At 47.2% G+C, this 18311-nt stretch overlaps 3 protein-coding genes across 3 annotated transcripts; 2 read left to right on the top strand and 1 right to left on the bottom strand.

Moving 5' to 3' along the window:
• The first annotated feature begins 8283 nt into the window (after window positions 1-8283).
• On the top strand, window positions 8284-12559 carry LOC126547600 (uncharacterized). The gene is made up of 3 exons (XM_050195488.3): window positions 8284-8621; window positions 9025-9291; window positions 9401-12559. Exons 1-3 carry the CDS (start codon window positions 8390-8392, stop codon window positions 10432-10434), a joined length of 1533 nt encoding a protein of 510 aa, XP_050051445.1. The 5' UTR covers window positions 8284-8389; the 3' UTR covers window positions 10435-12559.
• Window positions 12560-12649: 90 nt separating this feature from the next.
• LOC126548381 (uncharacterized) lies at window positions 12650-15633 on the bottom strand. The gene is made up of 2 exons (XM_055063358.2): window positions 15200-15633; window positions 12650-14704 (listed from the first exon to the last, which is right to left on the bottom strand). Exons 1-2 carry the CDS (start codon window positions 15533-15535, stop codon window positions 13241-13243), a joined length of 1800 nt encoding a protein of 599 aa, XP_054919333.2. The 5' UTR covers window positions 15536-15633; the 3' UTR covers window positions 12650-13240.
• A 60-nt stretch (window positions 15634-15693) lies between these two features.
• LOC140217292 (uncharacterized) lies at window positions 15694-17862 on the top strand. The gene is made up of 3 exons (XM_072287710.1): window positions 15694-16128; window positions 16185-16392; window positions 17471-17862. Exons 1-3 carry the CDS (start codon window positions 15694-15696, stop codon window positions 17860-17862), a joined length of 1035 nt encoding a protein of 344 aa, XP_072143811.1.
• Window positions 17863-18311: the final 449 nt, after the last annotated feature.

Genomic DNA, 18311 nt, shown 5'->3' with positions numbered 1-18311 from the left:
GAACGGGCAAGGCCCGGCCAGAACAAACGACGATGTACACGGTCATAGGTTCGAGATACGCCGAGGTGTCGTGCCATTGGTGCGTCGTCAAGCTCTTCTAGAACGGTTGAGCGAAGGTGTTTAAGTATGACAAGTAGGAACTCAGAGCCGTCCGGATGAAGGTTACGACGGTACAGAGTACCGTCGCGGAGGACAAAGAGGCGTAGAGTGGCGTCGGCCGGAGAGTGTTCAAAACGGTCGATGAGTGCTCTGATGTAGGCGTCACGACGTTGCTCGTCGGCGAAATGAAGCAGCTGCGACACAGAGAATACGCAAGCAGCACTAGTAATATTGGAGGAGTCAGGGTCGTCAACAGGGTAACGCGACTAGCTGTCAGCGTCTTGGTGCAGGCGGCCAGACTTGTAGACAACGGAATATGAAAATTCTTGTACCTCAAAGCCCATCGACCAAGCCGGCCTGTACGCCTATCTTCAAAAGATTACTGAGGAGTCTAGCAATTGCCGCAAAATCTTGAATAAAACGACGAAAGTACGAGCATAGCCCTACAAAACTTCGAACGTCTGCGGCTGTCTTCGGAACCGGAAAGTCTCGGACAGCGCGAGTCTTGTCGGGATCAGGCTGTACTCCGGAAGCGTGAACGAGGTGGCCCAGAACAGTAATTTGGTGGCGGCCGAAACGACATTTGGACGAGTTAAGTTGCAGCTTCGCCTTTCGAAATATATCAAGTATAGCTGTTAGACGCTCAAGGTGAGTGTCGAACGTGGGGGAGAAGACGATGACGTCGTCGAGGTACGTGGACCATTTGAAACCTCGGAGCAAGGAGTCCATCATATGCTCAAAGGTGGCAGGGGCGTTGCATAATCCAAACGGCATTACTTTAAATTGGTATAGGCCATCAAGTGTGATGAACGCGGTTTTTTCTCTGTCCATATTGTCAACAGCAATCTGTCAGTATCCAGAATGAAGGTCAATAGAAAAGAAATAGCTGGAACCATGGAGGCGGTCAAGGTCGTCGTCTATGCGTGGGAGCGGGTAGACGTCTTTCTTAGTAATGTTGTTCAGATGACGGTAGACTACACAGAAGCGCCACGTGCCATCCTTCTTAACCAACACTACAGATGACGCCCAGGGACTCGAAGAAGGCTCAATGATGCTTTTGTCTAGCATTTTGTTCACTTCCCTTTGAATTACTTGGCGTTCCGAGGCAGAAACTCGATACGGTCATCGGTGAATATCAGTAGCATCGCCAGTAAGAATGCGATGGCTGACCGCGAGCGTCTCGCATAAAGGGCGATCGTCGAAGTAGAAAATATCTCTATAGGACGATAATACTTGGTAATGGTCTTCAGCCTGCGCAGAAGACAGGTCCGTCGCAACCATTTTCTGTATCTTGGTATCGGCGGCTGACGCTGGCACGATGGACCTGCTAAGCTCGCAAGAAGCATCGGTCGATAAAGTTGCCACGTGATGGTCGCTGAGACAATCAACGTTGGCAAGGGAAATACATTGCGGTAGAATTTGCTTTGCCAATCCACAGTTAAAGATAGGCATGAAAGTGCGGTTCGCAGTAATAGTAGGTATACTGTGAGGCACGGTAACGTCGTACTGTAGTGGAATGTCGGGCAGAGGAGTGAAGAGGTACTCGCCATCAGGGACTTGTGGGGAAGACAAGAGTTCAATATAGGCTATTGTTTTTGGCGGCAGGCGAATAAAGCTGGTGGGGCGTAGGCGGCACTGGGGTGCGTCAGAAGGTGCTGCGAGAATCGGCAACTCAAGGCGAAGGGTACTGGCAGAGCAGTCAATAAGACCAGAATGCGCGCAGAGAAAATCGAGGCCGAGAAGGAGGTCGTGGGGGCAATGAGCAATCACGGTGAAGATGACAGGAGTGTGGCGGCCGGCGATGCTAACACGTGCCGTACACATGCCGATGATAGGCACAGTACCGCCATCCGCAACGCGGGCGACGCGTGTCGACGCTGGGGTGAGGAGCTTGTTCAGTCGTCGTCGGAAGGCAGCACTCATAATAGAAAGATGTGCCCCTGTATCGATGAGTGCCGTGACATGATAGCCATCAACGTCAACGTTTTGGTTCGTGTTTAACGTGAGCAGAGGATTTGAGGGCAGTGTCGACAATGCAGCCTCACCTCCAGAAGCTGCCGTGCCTAGTTTTCCGGCTGGGTCCGGGAGGCGATAGGCGGCCAAGAGAAGCGGCGGAGTTGGGGCGAACGAGACCGATGGCGTCGAGGTGAGGGCGAGTGGCTGTAGCGAAGGTTCGGAGCAGGGGCATCAGCGGCAGTGGGTTCATGGCGGGTGGCATAGGGAACAGAAGGTCCAAAGGTGCGGAAATAAGTGGCGGCGTATGTCCGAGGAGGTGGCGGCCATCGCTTGCGGCAGTGACGAGCGACGTGGCCGATGCGACGGCAGTGGAAGCAGATTGGTCTGTCATCAGGGGTACGCCATTCGGACGTGTTGCGGCGAAATGTGGTAGAAAAGGACTGTCGGGAACGAGGAGGGTCGGTGGAGAACTGGGGAACACTGGGTTGAGATGTTGAACACACGGAGTTCAGAGCCATGTTCTCAAATTCCTGTCTGACTACGGCCTGAATCATGGCAATCGTGATTGCTGGCGGATCGGGAGGCGTCGTGGAGAAAGCTGGCGGACAGGCGGCCTCGAGCTCGCGGCGAACAATACGGGTGACGTCGTCACAGGTGGGGGCCTGACGCCGTCGACCCTCACATGTCGACGTAGCAGCGGTGTTGAGTAGCCGCGTGATGTGGTGTGTGATATGGCGGCTCTTGGCTTGTTCAAGGCGACGGCATTTTTTAATGATGGCGTCGATTGTCGAGACGTTGCCGAAAACAAGCAAATTGAATGCGTCGTCAGCGATGCCTTTTAGAGCATGTGCCACTTTATCTGATTCAGCTTTGCGGCATAGAGCCAAGACGTCGAAGATGTATGAAACGTACGGCTCTGCAAGAGCCTTTCTCGCGGCAACCTTGCGGCGAATGGGGTCGCCGAACAGTTCTCTGAGCTTTTCCTTGAAATTGTCCCAACTGATTATCTCGTCGTCATGCGTCTGGTGCCACACGCGTGGGGTGCCGCCGAGATAAAAGATGACATTGGCGAGCATAATGGTTGGGTGCCACCTGTTATTAGCGCTGGCATGTTCATATAATTTGATCCATTCGTCAACGTCCTGTCCCTCCAGACCAGAAAACACACCAAGGTCGCGATGTTGGGCAACCGTGACGATTGGAGCAGTCGGACCAGCCGAAGCCGTTGCAGAGGCGGGCTCGTCACCGGGAGGCATGGTGACAAGCTCGATGTACTGACCACTCCGGAGTTCCGTGGCGAGGATGGGGATCGCTGGCCTCCACCAGAATGTTACGTGTAGAAAGACACAGACGAAAGAGGCTATTTACAGGCTATTTACATTGGACTGGAGCCAGAGCGCCAGGCCGACGTTCACTCGCGCCAAGGGCACAGAACCACTTCGTCGTCGTTCTCGCGGTGGCTCGTCCCTTGAGCATCGCTCGATGATATCGTAATCATATGAAGAATTTTCAACTGTTTAGCGAATTTGGTCAAGTTTACAAAATGTCGACTTCATGCGATAACTCACAACAGGAACACAAAATATGAGAACATGTACTATTTCATGTTTCGGAAAGCTTGAAAAGCACTTATCCAGCCAATTGAAAATTATGCCTGGTGCATGAAATTCTAAAAAACAATGAAAGAAGTTAACACGCTACATGCAACATTCTGACACAGAGTAAAAACACCCAGCCGTCTATCTGCCAACTCATTTTGCTAAAACATTCTGCACTTTTTTCAAAATTGCAGCACAGTTCCAATAATAAGTGTTTCAAGATCTATGAAAAACATTTTAAATACCATTACTTTGATCAATGCTTTTGCTATTGATGCACTCTTTTGCTGTGCACAATTTTGTAGACAGCGACTCAAAAGGTTAAGCTCTGCGGAAGAAGTACCATCAACACCCCAAGAAAGGGAAGGCTTAAGGCACTTCATACACTTGAAAACAAGGTTTTCATTGACTGATAGCGTACACACTCTGCCAGACTGAGAAGGAAGGTTACCTGAAGCATATTTCACACCATATAGCAAACTTAAATGTTCTGGAAAGGCATCAGCAGCGTTCGAGACAACACCACTATTTCATGAAGAAGACGTACATCTTTGGCACTCTTTTTAGAAAAGTCAGAGCGCACAAAGCTCCAGAAATATTTTGAATTATGCGTCACGCTGGCTTCAACACAATCAATGTGGTCGTAGTGATGATTGTAATAATAATAGTACTACTACTTCTAATAATAATAATCTTAGTGGTAACTTGACACTCTAGACTGAAAAAAAGGCTGATGCCTGTGTGTTAGAGCGTCTGATAATCAGCCATCTAGAGCAGGAATTTGCAGGATGCAGAAGACACCTCCTTCCCCTCCACATGCACACACACGCACTAGGTCAATAACACAGCACGGCACACACGCACACATTCGATGGGTGCGCAACATACAGGAGTGCCAATTCAGTCTGGTTCCAAGGAAGGAGAATCCAAATGGCCAAGGGGGGTGAAGAGAAAGCTCTGTATGCCAGATATAATCATGGAGTTGTGGTGTCGGGCCATAGAGGCGCGATGAGGTCTCGGGCTGTGCTGACCACTTGTTTAGGCGAACTGAAGAAAGATTACTGTTGTTCAGAGAACCGTCAAGCATGCTGCAGTATAGACTAGTGCAATGTTGCGCTGGTATTGCAGGGTGTGCTACTTGAGGAGTTTGAGGCAATCCTCGTAAGCTGACATGAGCTTGCGACAACCGAAAAGATGGGAGTAGAGGGTGCGTGTTGTCCGGCGCTGAACAAGCTTAAGTTTGTTAGCGTCGCGAGTTTGGTACGAGAACTATACTGATGAGCTGTACTCAAGTCGTGACAGAACGATAGAAGCGTAGAGTGCTCGGAAAACCTTACGTCATCAGGGAAGGGAGACACAGGACACAAACCCAAGAATGGGCCGATGCTTAGATACAGTGCTGGTGACATAAGCGGAAAAGTTGAGATGAGCTAAATGTTGCACCCAGAATGGGAAGGGCCCGAACGGTCTTCATAGAGGTGCCTCCAAGGAAGTAGGTTGGACGTATAGCAGTTTTGTTGTGACTGATACGCATGGCAGCACTTTTTGCAGTGCTACTACAAAGTTTGTTATTGCACACCCAGTCGTTCACCTTTACGGAATGTATTTATTGCAAGCACATATCCTGTGCATCGACATATTGTTGTTGTGGAAGTGTTAACTTTGTAATCAAACACATTCTGCGCAGATGCATTAGTAACTTGGTTTTGAGTAGATCTTTGTCCTGACTACAATTTATAGTATCGCAGCAAGAAACATTCCAATAGAAGCTGAAGGGATTCCAGCAGTTTAAGAGCACCGACTGCACTCACACAATGCCCTCACGCCATCTACACTTTCCATAAACAAAAAGTGAGATAAAAAATCAATTACAGTTTCATTGACTCAGTACTTGCTGCTTCTGAAGAAAGCATTGAAGCAATCATGGTATACGCTGCTACATGCATAGGTCTAGCATGATGCAGGTCCTGCTATGGACTGCACATGGGGCATACGTTGCAAACAGATTTCGTTTTGCAGTGCTCAAGTATAAGGACTCACTGACTCAAACATGACTGCGTTGTCACGTATGCTTCAGTGCGTCAGTGTTCTTGATTGCTACACGAGCGATTTATCTCCAACTAGCCCAAAAGACGGATGCAGCTGAAAGAAGTGAGTGAAGGAGCACAGTGAACTTCTACTGAACTGGATTGACTTGCCGAATAGAAGATCGCAGTGTCAGCTGAAACGGGCGGCACGGCTGATTATGTAATGCAAAAGGATAGGCAGTTGGGCGAGTTGGTACGGTAACATGGTCTTGGCTTGTAGCGCGAAGTTAACACGGATACAGAAAGGAGCAGACAGGACGGCAGGACGAGACAGGACAGGCTCGTCCTGTCTGCTCCTTTCTGTGTCCGTGTTAACTTCACGCTACAAGCCAAGACCATGATTATGTAAGTACTTCCCATAGTTCGGCTACTAGTGTCTTTCGCTTTCGGAAGTTATCTTTGCCACTGGAAACAGCGCAGAGCTTGCCCGCTAAACTTGAGTCACCCGACACCACACAAAACACGCCGCGGTTGACCACCCCAAGTTTCACACGGTTCATTCACTACATCACACACCACACGAAGTCAGCAGTGCCATATTTTAAATCACTGCAGCACCAAACGTACCTGAAAATTCATTTCCTTCGACATTGTTTCTCAGCTGGGTTCGTTCACTCGCCAGTTACGAAGTCGACGGATGCGCTAGGCCTACGCGTAACGTAAAGAACATCGGCGATAGGCGAGTGCTGATTATCCAGACTTCAGAGCTCGTAAACATCTTTCCATTCGTTTTGAGCACAACAAAATACACATGCAACAAGCACAGACGTTGCGGCCATCGTGATTCGGTTGGCTGTTTTAGCAGACGATCGTAACGAGCCCGGCGGAACCCAGTGGGCAGGTTGGATTAGTGGGCGTCGTTCGAAGTCACTTCGGGTCCACGTCGCACTGCCACAACCCACGGTCGTCGGTCGGTCGGTCGTGTCGTTGTCGGCTTACTATTACAACACTGTCTTTCAGGAACACTGTCGCGCGCATCGTGCGTCCAAAGAACTCGGACTATCGTTGGTGCTGGCGCCTTCAAATGGGCGGCCATCATAGGCGTAGCAGCCAGAGGATTCGCAGCCTCCGATTGGTTGACGCTGGCGACGCGTCGCAGCCTCTCATTGGTGCACGCCGGCGTAGCTTCGCCTCGCGTCGGCAAACTTCTAGCATCGGCAGTAGATGTAATGGCTGCGCGTCGTCACGCTTCGCCGTGTTCCCGACCGACGCTCATAGACAAGAACGGCACCGAGAGCGGCGCTGCTGCGCCGGCGTTGAGAGCGCCGCATGCGAAGCAAAATTCTATTAGCGGGTGGTACCCCTCTCCCATCTCTCGTTCGCGCCGCCTTGATTGCCTCCTGCACTGCGCGTGTTTGGGCACGTTTCGCGCCGCGCGCGGTGTGTGCCTACGTGTGTGCGCGTGGAGATTTCGTTCGAAGGGCGGTGTACAGTCTGTTTCACATTTAGGGGAAAACTCGCAGCGCATTGCATCGCGATGCGGCGAGCGCTTGAGTCCGGAGGCGGCAGCAGCTCGCGCAGGTGCTCGAGGGGCGGGATCTTGAACGGCGTCGTCTGCTACGGCGGCGCGCGCTGACCGCATTGTCGGTTTCTCATCGCTACGGCGTGAAATGAGCCGGTATTCTTTACTATGCGTTGTGCGACGCCAACTGATACGCCTCGAGGTAAGTTCATCGCTGCAGGGCAGTCATAGACGACGTACTGATTCCATACATTCTTGACGGCCCGTTTCTGGAAGGCGACTATAGATTCTGACGCGATAGGTCGCCGATCCACACTGTTCGTGTGGTGCAACAACTGCTAGAAGAGCGAGCAGTCACTCTCTTGGAGTGGCCGCCTCAATCCCCGGGCGCCAACATCATTTAAAATGTCTGGGGCTCGTTGAAAATATCGCTGGCGCACCGTCCCCTCTATCAGTCGCCCGAGGATAGGCTTCGATCCACCATCGTCACTGACTGAGACGTGCTGCGAATGAACACATCCCTGATCAAGTCATTCTGCACTTCACTGCCTTCCAGGATGAGCGCTGTCATCGCTGCCGCTGGGGACATGACGAGATACTAGAGTGTTTTGGTTGAGCGTGTTTACGGTCCGCTCCGCTACGGTTTGCCCCGCTAAGCCACAGCGGAGCGGAGGGCGCTTTTCACGTTTTAGCTATGCGTTTAGCATAGCGGAGCGGGCCCTTCCCGATTGCAGCGCCCTCCGACCAAATACGGCGTAGTGAAAAAAAAAATGACATCACTTTATGTGAATTTTACAAATCAAAACATATGTATATAACATATTTGTTTATAAAGCATGTATGCATGTCTTTTTAAGACGTAAGTGGTGCAGTTTTCAGAGTGAAAAATAATGCGTCGACTTCGTGAGAGTCATCGAGTGTGTTGCGGATCCAGTCCAAGCCTTGTTGACAGCCTTGTTGACAGGTGCACATGCGGTGGCGAAGTTTTTGTGGAATCTGGGCTGCCTCGTTAAGTGGTTCGCGTTCGCACGACAAGCAATGTCACAGAAGAGTATACATGGGTTGCACCAACGTCACATCCGCAAGCCAGGAAACCGGAAACCGCCATGTTTGAGAACACTTGCTGCGGAGATCGTGCTGGGTCGTGTACTCTGCAGTAGTAGAAGACCGACAACTCCAGATTCACGATGACAATTTGTGCCATTTTTGGCTGCAGAACGAGAAGCGATTCTTCTGCTATCAAGGACAAGGCACAGCCACACATCGGACTGTTTAGTTTGCCCGCGGTTATTAAGAACCAGTGTGAACGAACGAGGCTCTTGTCTGAGCAGCGCCGGAGCGTTTGGCTGGCAAGGATAAATAGAAAGGACTTGAAGAATGACAAGTATGTCCGTGTTTGCGGTCTTCACTTCGTCAAAGGTAAAGGAATTTTCAGATTACGCCTTTTATAACACTAACTCGCCTGGCCGCTTCTCTTTCCTGCTGCCGAAATTGTTTGTTTACCCGCGGCGTTCACACGAGCTTTTTCTGAAAGCGCTAGTCAAAGCTCTGTAGATTGCCAACTGTGCGCTTTAAATTGCAATTTATACACGGTACATGTGTAGTTAATGCATTTGCATGTGTGTCCTTTTAAAGGGAAGCCTGCCAATTTGATGGACGATGGAAACTGCTGCCGAAATTGTTTGTTTACCCGCGGCGTTCACACGAGCTTTTTCTGAAAGCGCTAGTCAAAGCTCTGTAGATTGCCAACTGTGCGCTTTAAATTGCAATTAATACACGGTACATGTGCAGTTAATGCATTTGCATGTGTGTTCTTTTAAAGGGAAGCCTGCCTGTTTGATGGACGATGGAAATCCGGACTGGGCACCGAGTCTGCGGCTGGGCCACGGCCGTTATGACCGCACTACTGTGGTTTCATCCGCGCGTTACATGCGGTGTAAACGGCGACAGCAGAACAAGCCACGTGCTGCTGCAGTGTGCAAGCAGCCCGTGAGGCCTGTAACGCCACCTGAGCACGCCATAGGCTCGGAACTAGAGCCTGATGAGCTCACTCCAATGGGCCCCATTCTGGAGTCTACTACAACGACAGGTTCGTGTGCATATGATTCCCAAGCATGTTAGTCTAAAGGTTTCTCAATTTTATTATGTCCTGAGTTTCACACTGACAGGCAATTCTGTTGATCTGTTTCTTTTTCCAGAGGCAGAAGTCCAAACTGAGCTCACGTGCAGAGACCTCCAATTGCTAGAAGAAGATTACCGCAAACTATCCGTTGAGCTGGCCACGTTGAAACAGCAAAAAGAGGAAATGGAAATGTCGGAGGCGTCCCTGCGTGAAGACCCCAACAAAGTGTCATTCTACACAGGCCTTCCAAATTTTGTAGTTTTAATGGCTGTGTTCAACCTGCTAGAGAAGTTTGTTAAACACACACCACAAAACTCATTGGTAAAGTTTCAAGAATTTTTAGTGTTCTTAATGAAGCTTAAGTTGAACCTGCCATACCAAGACCTTGCTTACCGCTTTAATATATCGGAATCGACAGTATGTCGGATATTTGACAAATGGCTACACGTTGCATTTTGCAGACTGAAGCCTCTGATGTCATGGCCCTCAAGGCAAGCAATAAGGAGGACAATGCCTCAAGCCTTTTTTGAATCATTCGGAGAAAAGGTAGCGGTCATAGTCGACTGCTTTGAGATCAAGCTTGAACGGCCGTCATCCCTGCAACCAAGATGTCAGACTTGGTCCCAGTACAAATCTAGCAATACAGCCAAGTACCTTATCGGAATATGTCCTCAGGGAGTGATCACCTTTATTTCCGATGGTTGGGGAGGCAGGACCCCTGACAAACATATTACTGAACACTGCGGCATTCTTGACCATTTATCTCATGGTGATGTGGTACTGGCTGACAGAGGCTTTGATATTGCCGACAGTGTAGGCTTGTACTGTGCAAAGCTCCACATACCTGCATTCACCAAAGGCAAAAGACAATTGTCAGCAGTGGATGTCGAGGCAACGAGAAATATTGCAAATGTCAGAATTCACGTTGAGAGGGTGATCGGCTTGGTTCGTAACAAGTATGTCATAATGAAATCCGTTCTGTCACTAGAGTATGCGACTCTCAAACAGGGACACCAGTTCACACCTCTAGATAAAATCGTCAACGTTTGCTGTGCACTGACAAATTTCTGTCAATCTGTTGTTCCTGCAAATCCAGAGCCATGTAGCTAAGCTTGCCGAGTATGCGTGGTATTTGGAAAAGGCTATTCTTGCACGATAATGTGAGAGAGAATAGTCTAGAGGAATTTGAACTCCCACAAGTAATGCCGGAAGAAGTAAAGAACGCCTTGGGAGCTATGCAAAGGGGGAAACCAGCTGGGGAGTATCAGGTAACAGCAGATTTGTTGAAGGATGGTGCGCACATTGTTCTAGAAAAACTGGCCACCCTGTATACACAATGCCTCATGACCTCGAGCGTACCGGAATCTTGGAAGAACACTAACATAATCCTAATCCATAAGAAAGGGGACACCAAAGACTTGAAAAATTATAGACCGATCAGCTTACTGTCCGTTACCAGGCAGGATTCCATAAAGGCTACTCAATAGACCATATTCACACTATCAATCAGGTGATAGAGAAATGTGCGGAAGATAACCAACCCTTATATATAGCTTTCATTGATTACGAGAAAGCGTTTGATTCAGTCGAAACCTCAGCAGTCATGCAGACATCATGGACTCGGGGCATAGACGAGCCGTATGTAAATATACTGAGATATATAGCGGCTCCACAGCCACCGTAGTCCTCCATAAAGAAAGCAACAAAATCCCAATAAAAAAAGGTATCAGGCAAGGAGATACGATCTCTCCAATGCTATTCACAGCGTGTTTACAGGAGGGATTGAGAGACCTGGATTGGGAAGAATTGGGGATAAGAGTTAATGGAGAATACCTCAGTAACTTTCGATTCGCTGATGATATTGCCTTGCTTAGTAACTCAGGGGACCAATTGCAATGTATGCTCACTGACCTGGAGAGGCAAAGCAGAAGAGTGGGTCAAAAAATTAATCTGCAGAAAACTAAAGGAATGTCTAACAGTCTCGGAAGAGAACTGCAATTTACAATAGGTAGCAAGGCACTGGAAGTGGTAAGGGAATACACCTACTTAGGGCAGGTAGTGACTGCTGATCCGGATCATGAGAATTAAATAATCAGAAGAATAAGAATGGGCTGGGGTGCGTTAGGCAGGCATTTGCAGATCATGAACAGCAGGTTGCCATTATCCCTCAAGAGAAAAGTATATAATTGCTGTGTCTTACCAGTACTCACGTACGGGGCAGAAACCTGGAGGCTTACGAAAAGGGTTCTACTTAAATTGAGGACGACGCAACGAGCTATGGAAAGAAGAATGATAGGAGTAACGTTAAGGGATAAGAAAAGAGCAGATTCCAAGGGATGGGAAGCGTAGCAGGGGGCGGCAGAAAGTTAGGTGGTTGAATGAGATTAAGAAGTTTGCAGGGATAAGATGGCCACAATTAGCACATGACCGGGGTAATTGGAGAAGTATGGGGGAGGCCTTTGCCCTGCAGTGGGCGTAACCAGGCTGACGATCATGATTGTTGCATACACTGTGCAATTTACCTGTAACAAATTTTTACCTGTAATTTTTTTACTGTACTCAGCATAGAGGCTGCCAGTTCTCTCTTAGCAGAACAAAACATCCCAAACATCGCACTGCTTGATTTTAGAGCAGACTATCAAAAATTTTTTTCTGGTTCGTACTATCAATGACTGAAATTATCAAAAGCGATTGTTCAGTGTTCCGACCTAGAAGTTTTGAAAACGCCCTTGCGTAATATTTTTGTCTGTTTTGAATTTGTATGTTTGTGACCCATATAATATGCAATTTTGTTCGAATCTATCTTGCAATTGTTTGCTGTTTGCACCTGTCTGGGAGCACTATACTGTTTCTAGTTGCTTTGCTTGAAACATTATTTGTATTCCTGCTGATGCAATGATACGTTGATGTTTTGGATCTTACTTCTGGTTAAAGTATGGCTTGCTTTGTGAATGGTATCTAGGAAACCAATTTTGTTCAGATGTTTTGTTAAGTTGTACTTTTTTTAACCTAAATTCTGTGACCTGAATTATCAAATGTCTGATTTTACACTATTTGTTTGTTTATGGGGTTTTACGTCCCAAAATGACTCGGGGTATGAGAGACGCCGTAGTGGAGGGCTCAGGAAACTTCGTCCACCTGGGGTTTTTTAACGTGCACTGACAGCGTACAGTACACGAGCCTCTAACATTCCACCTTGTATTTCTATTTTATATTGCTCTGTAATCGCAACTCCTGTCTTGGCAGTGCTGACAGTATGAATAAATAACATTCATTCAGCACTAAGGAACAAGGACACAAAAGAAACATACCACAGGACGGGTGCTAACTACCCAATCTCTTTATTGTTGGCAGTGTGATATACTGATTGAAGCTTTCTCTTCATACCGCACTGACAAAGCAGTCTTGCCTAGTGAGCTCTGAAATCTGCATCACATCAAAGACAAATGCAATTGAAACCACCGTTGCAACTTGAAGGGGAAAGTCCATGTACATTGAGAGTTACAGTTGTCTTTCAACCCTTCTGTCGTTCGCCTAGCTTGTACTCGGGCATAGAATAGTTTGATTGGTCCCCACATGTGTGACGGATGAGTATGACCTTCTGTTTCGGTGTGTGTTCCAAGAGACATTGCACAGCAGATCACAAGACACCATCTCGGAATGCATAGCGCCACTCGAGTAGAGCATTGTAGCAGTGGCTGGTTATGTGGCCAAACTTCTTTAGGAGTTTCTTCCTTTTCCACATGTGATCTTTCCCATACCATTTGTATGTAGCTGATGAGAGCTTGTCGCCATGCTAAATCCATAAATCCTTCATTAGCTACAAGTCTGATTTGAAGTATCTTCTGCAATTGCTGACACAGAACTCATGGTAACATATTTGTGAAAGCTTGGGGCTTTTGTTCCAGGGACTCTGCTAAGATTTCTTCAGTTGAGCACAGTCTGCACAATACCAGTGCTTCTGCTTTGGTGCCCGCTTCATTCCAATGCACGAGTAGTGGAACCATTTGTATGGGCAGTGTTCCCCATCACATGCCACCATTCTTCCTGTTTCTGGGCCTCGACAGTAACAGTACACAGATCTTTTAGCACTAGTGCCAGCCTTTGGTGTATCTTTTCGGGTGAAGTATTGTGAAAACATTTCAGGTAGCACAACATGTGTGAAAAATCGTGTTGCCAATTCCAGAATTCCTTGAAAGAATGCACAATCTTCCACTATTCTTTCAATATGTACAGAAGTTGGCGTCCAAACGACAAAGTCGCAGTATTTCACCGCACACATTGCCAGCTGTGTTTGGACTTGGTAGAAATACTCGTGCGTCCTCTTTAAGCGAGGTCCTTCTGGACTATCTTCCAGGCAGAAATCTTTGTTGCTCAATGCTGCTTCTAGTCCTTGTACTGCAAGTGAATAAGGGCATTTTACTTCAACAATGCCTTCACCGCAGCATAGACAGCTGACAATAGCATCTGGGGATGCTGCAAGGTGGGGATATTTGGCACTTAAACAAACGCCGGCCCTCCTTAGTGTCACATTGTTGTGGCATTGCACTGCATTTGCTTGGTACTTGGAGAGGGCAGCACTTTCATGCTTGAGTCCCCAGTCTGTGGCTTCAGATGAAAACTTGTTTTTCTCTGGGTAGCAGATTCTTCTCAACAAGCTTATTGACGGGTAGTCCACGTTTGTCCTACACACACTCTTCATAACTGAAGCTGTTACTCGTCCAGCTCTAAATGCAAACCACTTTGCACATTTTGACTGCTCTCTTGTTACGGCTTCGACATGCTGCACCATATCTTCTGTTATCACCATTTCTTTCAAAAACTCTTCGGCTCGGCTCACCAGAGCAGGCAAATCCTCAGAAGCGGCCTCTTCACACATTAGGGTTCGAAGAAGTAAAGGCTCTTTTGCTCGTGGTGGATGAAAAAGAGAGCTATATTTTTCATGCAGAGTAAACAACGCTGGCGTCACTCCTGCATCTGCTATTGCTGAAAAGCACTGCTCAAGCTCTGCATCTGTCGCAGCTGGGATTGGCAGTAGCCTATGTGATGAAGGGGTTACATGTGCAGTAATAGTACTGTTTATAATGTTGTCCATCTTTTTCTTCTTTGCTTTTGACGAAGAAAAGTCGATTTCCCTTAGCCTTCGGAATTCAACATTCCGGCTATGAGCTGGCAGCCATGTATTTTTCTTTTCAGTACAAGTAACGGAGTCCCTCAGCCTCACAGCTGTCTCTATGGCAAAAAGTGTAGCAGCAACATGCGAGCATGCTTCGCCTACACCTGCCATGCACGTGCAATGCGCTGTCCCGACAGTTCCATCTGCTTTGGCAAGAATCCACACTTTAAGGGGTACCTCCCGTAGGCGCTGAGAGTGGTTGACCTGAAATGTCAAACAACATGATTTCAGCAAATACAGTTTTTGAAATGTGAAATGTCAAATAAACTGATTTCCACCAATACTGTTTTCGAATAAAATGACCTCAGAAAATATTCTTTTTCATACGACCACTTTGCTGAGCACCAGCAACAGTTTGTTGTGTGGTTGTACGCCACTTTATCCACAAAATGTGGCAGGAGCACCATGGTTTCACTTGCGCTTTACAAGGTTCAGAAAAGCTCGCTCTATAGCAAGCAGTTGAGAAAGTAATTTTTCTAACAGTTGTGACAGTTGTGATGCTTTGCTTGGTCATATGTTAACAACTTGTGCACCATTTTCTAACCACTTGTTCTCAAGTTGCCGCTGTACGCGTGCTAGGCAACAAAATGGTTACGCTCAACAACAAAAAAGAAACAAATCAGACAGTCTACAGGAACACAAAGCGTAAATTTGGAGAAATAAAAAAATGCGGAGCTTAACGATCGATAATTTACTAACCTCGCTCAAAACGATGACGCGCTCTGATGCCAGCTGCTTTGCTGCGATGCTCTTGACCCATCCGCTCGTAAAATAATTGTGGCCTTCTAAGGATTTGTACGCCTTCATCTGTTGCAAAGTAACGTGACTTGTTGAAAGCACCAAGTAATTGACGATGTCGGCGTGCGTGACGGTGGGCAGCAAGTCGACGTTCGGCGTAGCGTCCTTGCCGATGCACAGTTCATAAGGGTCGATGCCGTCACACATTTCGATCTTCGCTCTGTAACGTGCCCGAGTCGGTCCTACGAGCTCTTCAGAGTATGATGGACAAAGCGCGTGCAAATTTTCTTTCGTCATGTCGCAAAGATAAACCGAACGACATCAAGCTCAGGCGCGGCGGTAGGCGGTATAAGCGTGCGTCCTGACGCGGTCGTTCTCAAAGATGGCGCACGCGCGATTTGCAAGCCGGAACTGACGTCACGTGCAACCCATGTATATTAGAGGACCCTTTCCTCATGTCCACGTTGAAGTGGTCCGAAATAGAAGATTTGCTGTGCCTCGAAGTGCTTCAATACACGCGGCGAGAACCACTGTCAGCCCACGGCTACCTGAACATTGACAGGATGGACAGCGGACAATTTCGGACATATTTTCGTTTCGAGCAAGATGATTTGCGAAGACTGCAGAGTGTACTACGACTGCCAGAAGTTTTGTCTACACCGCAGTGCGTCAAAATTCCAGGAGACGAGAGTCTTTGCTTAACTCTGCGGCGTCTGGCATATCCAAACAGGCTGCGCGAACTGGAGTCGCTCTTCGGACGACATTACTCTGTGATTTCGTCGGCGACAAATGCGGTGCTCGCCCACATTGAGAGTACTTTTGGATATCTTCTTCAAGATGCAAATAATCACTCCTGGTTGGATCTCGCCAAATTGGAAGACTTTTCTCAGGTACGCTCTCGGTACTGTGTCAGTGTGCGGTCTACTCACGCGATGTTTATTTGCAGGCCGTGTATTCCAAAGAGGCGCCGCTACAGAACTGTTGGGGCTTCATCGATGGTACTGCACGGGCCATTTGCCGACCATCAAGGGACCAAAAGCTCTTTTTCTCTGGGCACAAACGATTTCATGCTTTGAAATATCAGGCCATCATGTGCCCCAATGGCATCATCTGCCAGTTGAACGGCCCATACGTGGGCAGTCGTCACGATGCAGGCAAGTTCACGGTACTGATGATCGTCAGTATATGCAGCTAATTGCTGCATAAGGTGACTCAGACTAACACGCATACAGTCACACGTATACCAGACAAGGTGCAAGCTTTCCATGTTGTTTGGAAGAAACAGCAAACGATCCGCTTGTGTGTAATATCTAAGTGCAGACCTAACGCAAGTTTTTTTTAGATTCGGAGCGGGAAACAACAGTATAATAAATGTACTAAAACAGGTCTGAGAGCACAAGGCTGTCTGGGAACTGTTGTCAAATTTTAGAGTAATTGTGAAGTAGCTGTGAACTTGTATCACAGGGACAAAATAAGCAAAAATTGCAAAAACAACCGTATCATAAAAGAAATTTTAAACAATGTTTTCAAGTGTACTACCTTATGACCAGTGTTTATGGTGAGATGGTAGAGCATTCAAAATTTTCTGACAATGTAGTGGGACTGATGTCAAGAACAATGAAAAATATGCATCGTGGTGTGAAGATGATTCAATGATACGAACAGCATAGTTCCAAGGTTATATTTCAACAGGTGAGTAACTGATGGTACACTAATGCTGTGACACACCGAAGAGGCTCAGCTGCTGTTATAATATTGTAATTGAATGCGAGTATTCTAATGGTTAGGTGTTGTATGTACAGGTGGTCAGTGAAATAAATAGGTATATCAATCCTAGCAAGGTGAACATGTTAAAATAATGGCATGTCCCAATTAACACTTGTGCCATAAACTGGTTTTCTTTGTAAGCACACATGTTTACAGAGAATCGCACATTTACATGAGGAATAATAGCCATGAAAGAGCATTCATTCACGAAGGAACAGTGGAAATATCTAAGTCTGATTGTCAGATACTGTGGTAGAACCCTGTTAAATTATTTAGATGGAATATCTTAAACCTAGTCTTGTTGCATAAATAAATGTGCATCAAAATACTATGCAGAAAGCAGTTTCCTCAGCATGTGTGTGCACTTAATGGTAACCAAGCTACACACGCACTTTGCAAAAATTTACTAAAAGCTATCAGATGTGATTCCAATTAGTAAAATGTTTCTGTGTGCTATCATTACAGGTATCCTCCGAAGGAGCAAGACGTACCAGAAACTTGAGCAGCTTGTGAAAGGACGAAGTTTTTGCCTCTACGGTGATCCGGCCTACCCCTTACGACCTTTGCTACTAAAGCCTTATGGCGGGTCTAGCCTCACCATGCAGCAGCTTCCCTTTAACAAAAGGATGAGTACGGTGAGGCAGGCAGTTGAGTGGGGCTTCGGAAAAATAGCAGGGTTGTTTGCTTTTCTAGATTTTAGAAAAAATCAGAAGTTGCGCCAGCAAAATGTCTCGCGTATGTATAAAGTTGGTGCTATTCTTGCGAACTGTCACACCTGCATGTACGGTTCGCAGGTCTCAGAATATTTTGGAGTGGAATCCCCGCAGCTGGATGAATATTTGAGGCCACAACACTGACTCGGGTTTCTTCAACACAGCAGAAGCACTTTATTTCATACATTTTTCAAGACACTCGTGCGTGTCTCTCTGTAGAGCCCTATTAAAAGATGAATGCACACCTACTAGATGAACTTATGAGCTGTGCTGTTGGAGGAGGCTCAGCATTTTGTTTTCATGCTGCTCGAGCATATTTTTGATGTTTTTAAGCATACATTCATTATTGTTCTTACACTGGGTTTCCAGTCTTTCAAGTCTCTCCTCAAACAGAGCGACCTTTTTTTCTTCCAATGCCAGACGCCTCTCATCATACTCCAACCTCCGGTGCTGGAGTTCAATTTCCTTTTGACGAAGGATGAAATCATTCTCCTCTCTCCTTCTCAGGAGCTCCAGCCCCATAGCTTGCAGGCCTCTAATTCCTGAAAAGTAGTGAAGGAATATCAAAGTACGTTCATCTCAAGACATCCCCA

The sequence above is a fragment of the Dermacentor andersoni genome, chromosome 4 (genome assembly GCF_023375885.2).
Source record: "Dermacentor andersoni chromosome 4, qqDerAnde1_hic_scaffold, whole genome shotgun sequence".
Lineage (NCBI taxonomy): Eukaryota > Metazoa > Arthropoda > Arachnida > Ixodida > Ixodidae > Dermacentor > Dermacentor andersoni.
This window is presented reverse-complemented; position numbering and strand designations above follow the sequence as displayed.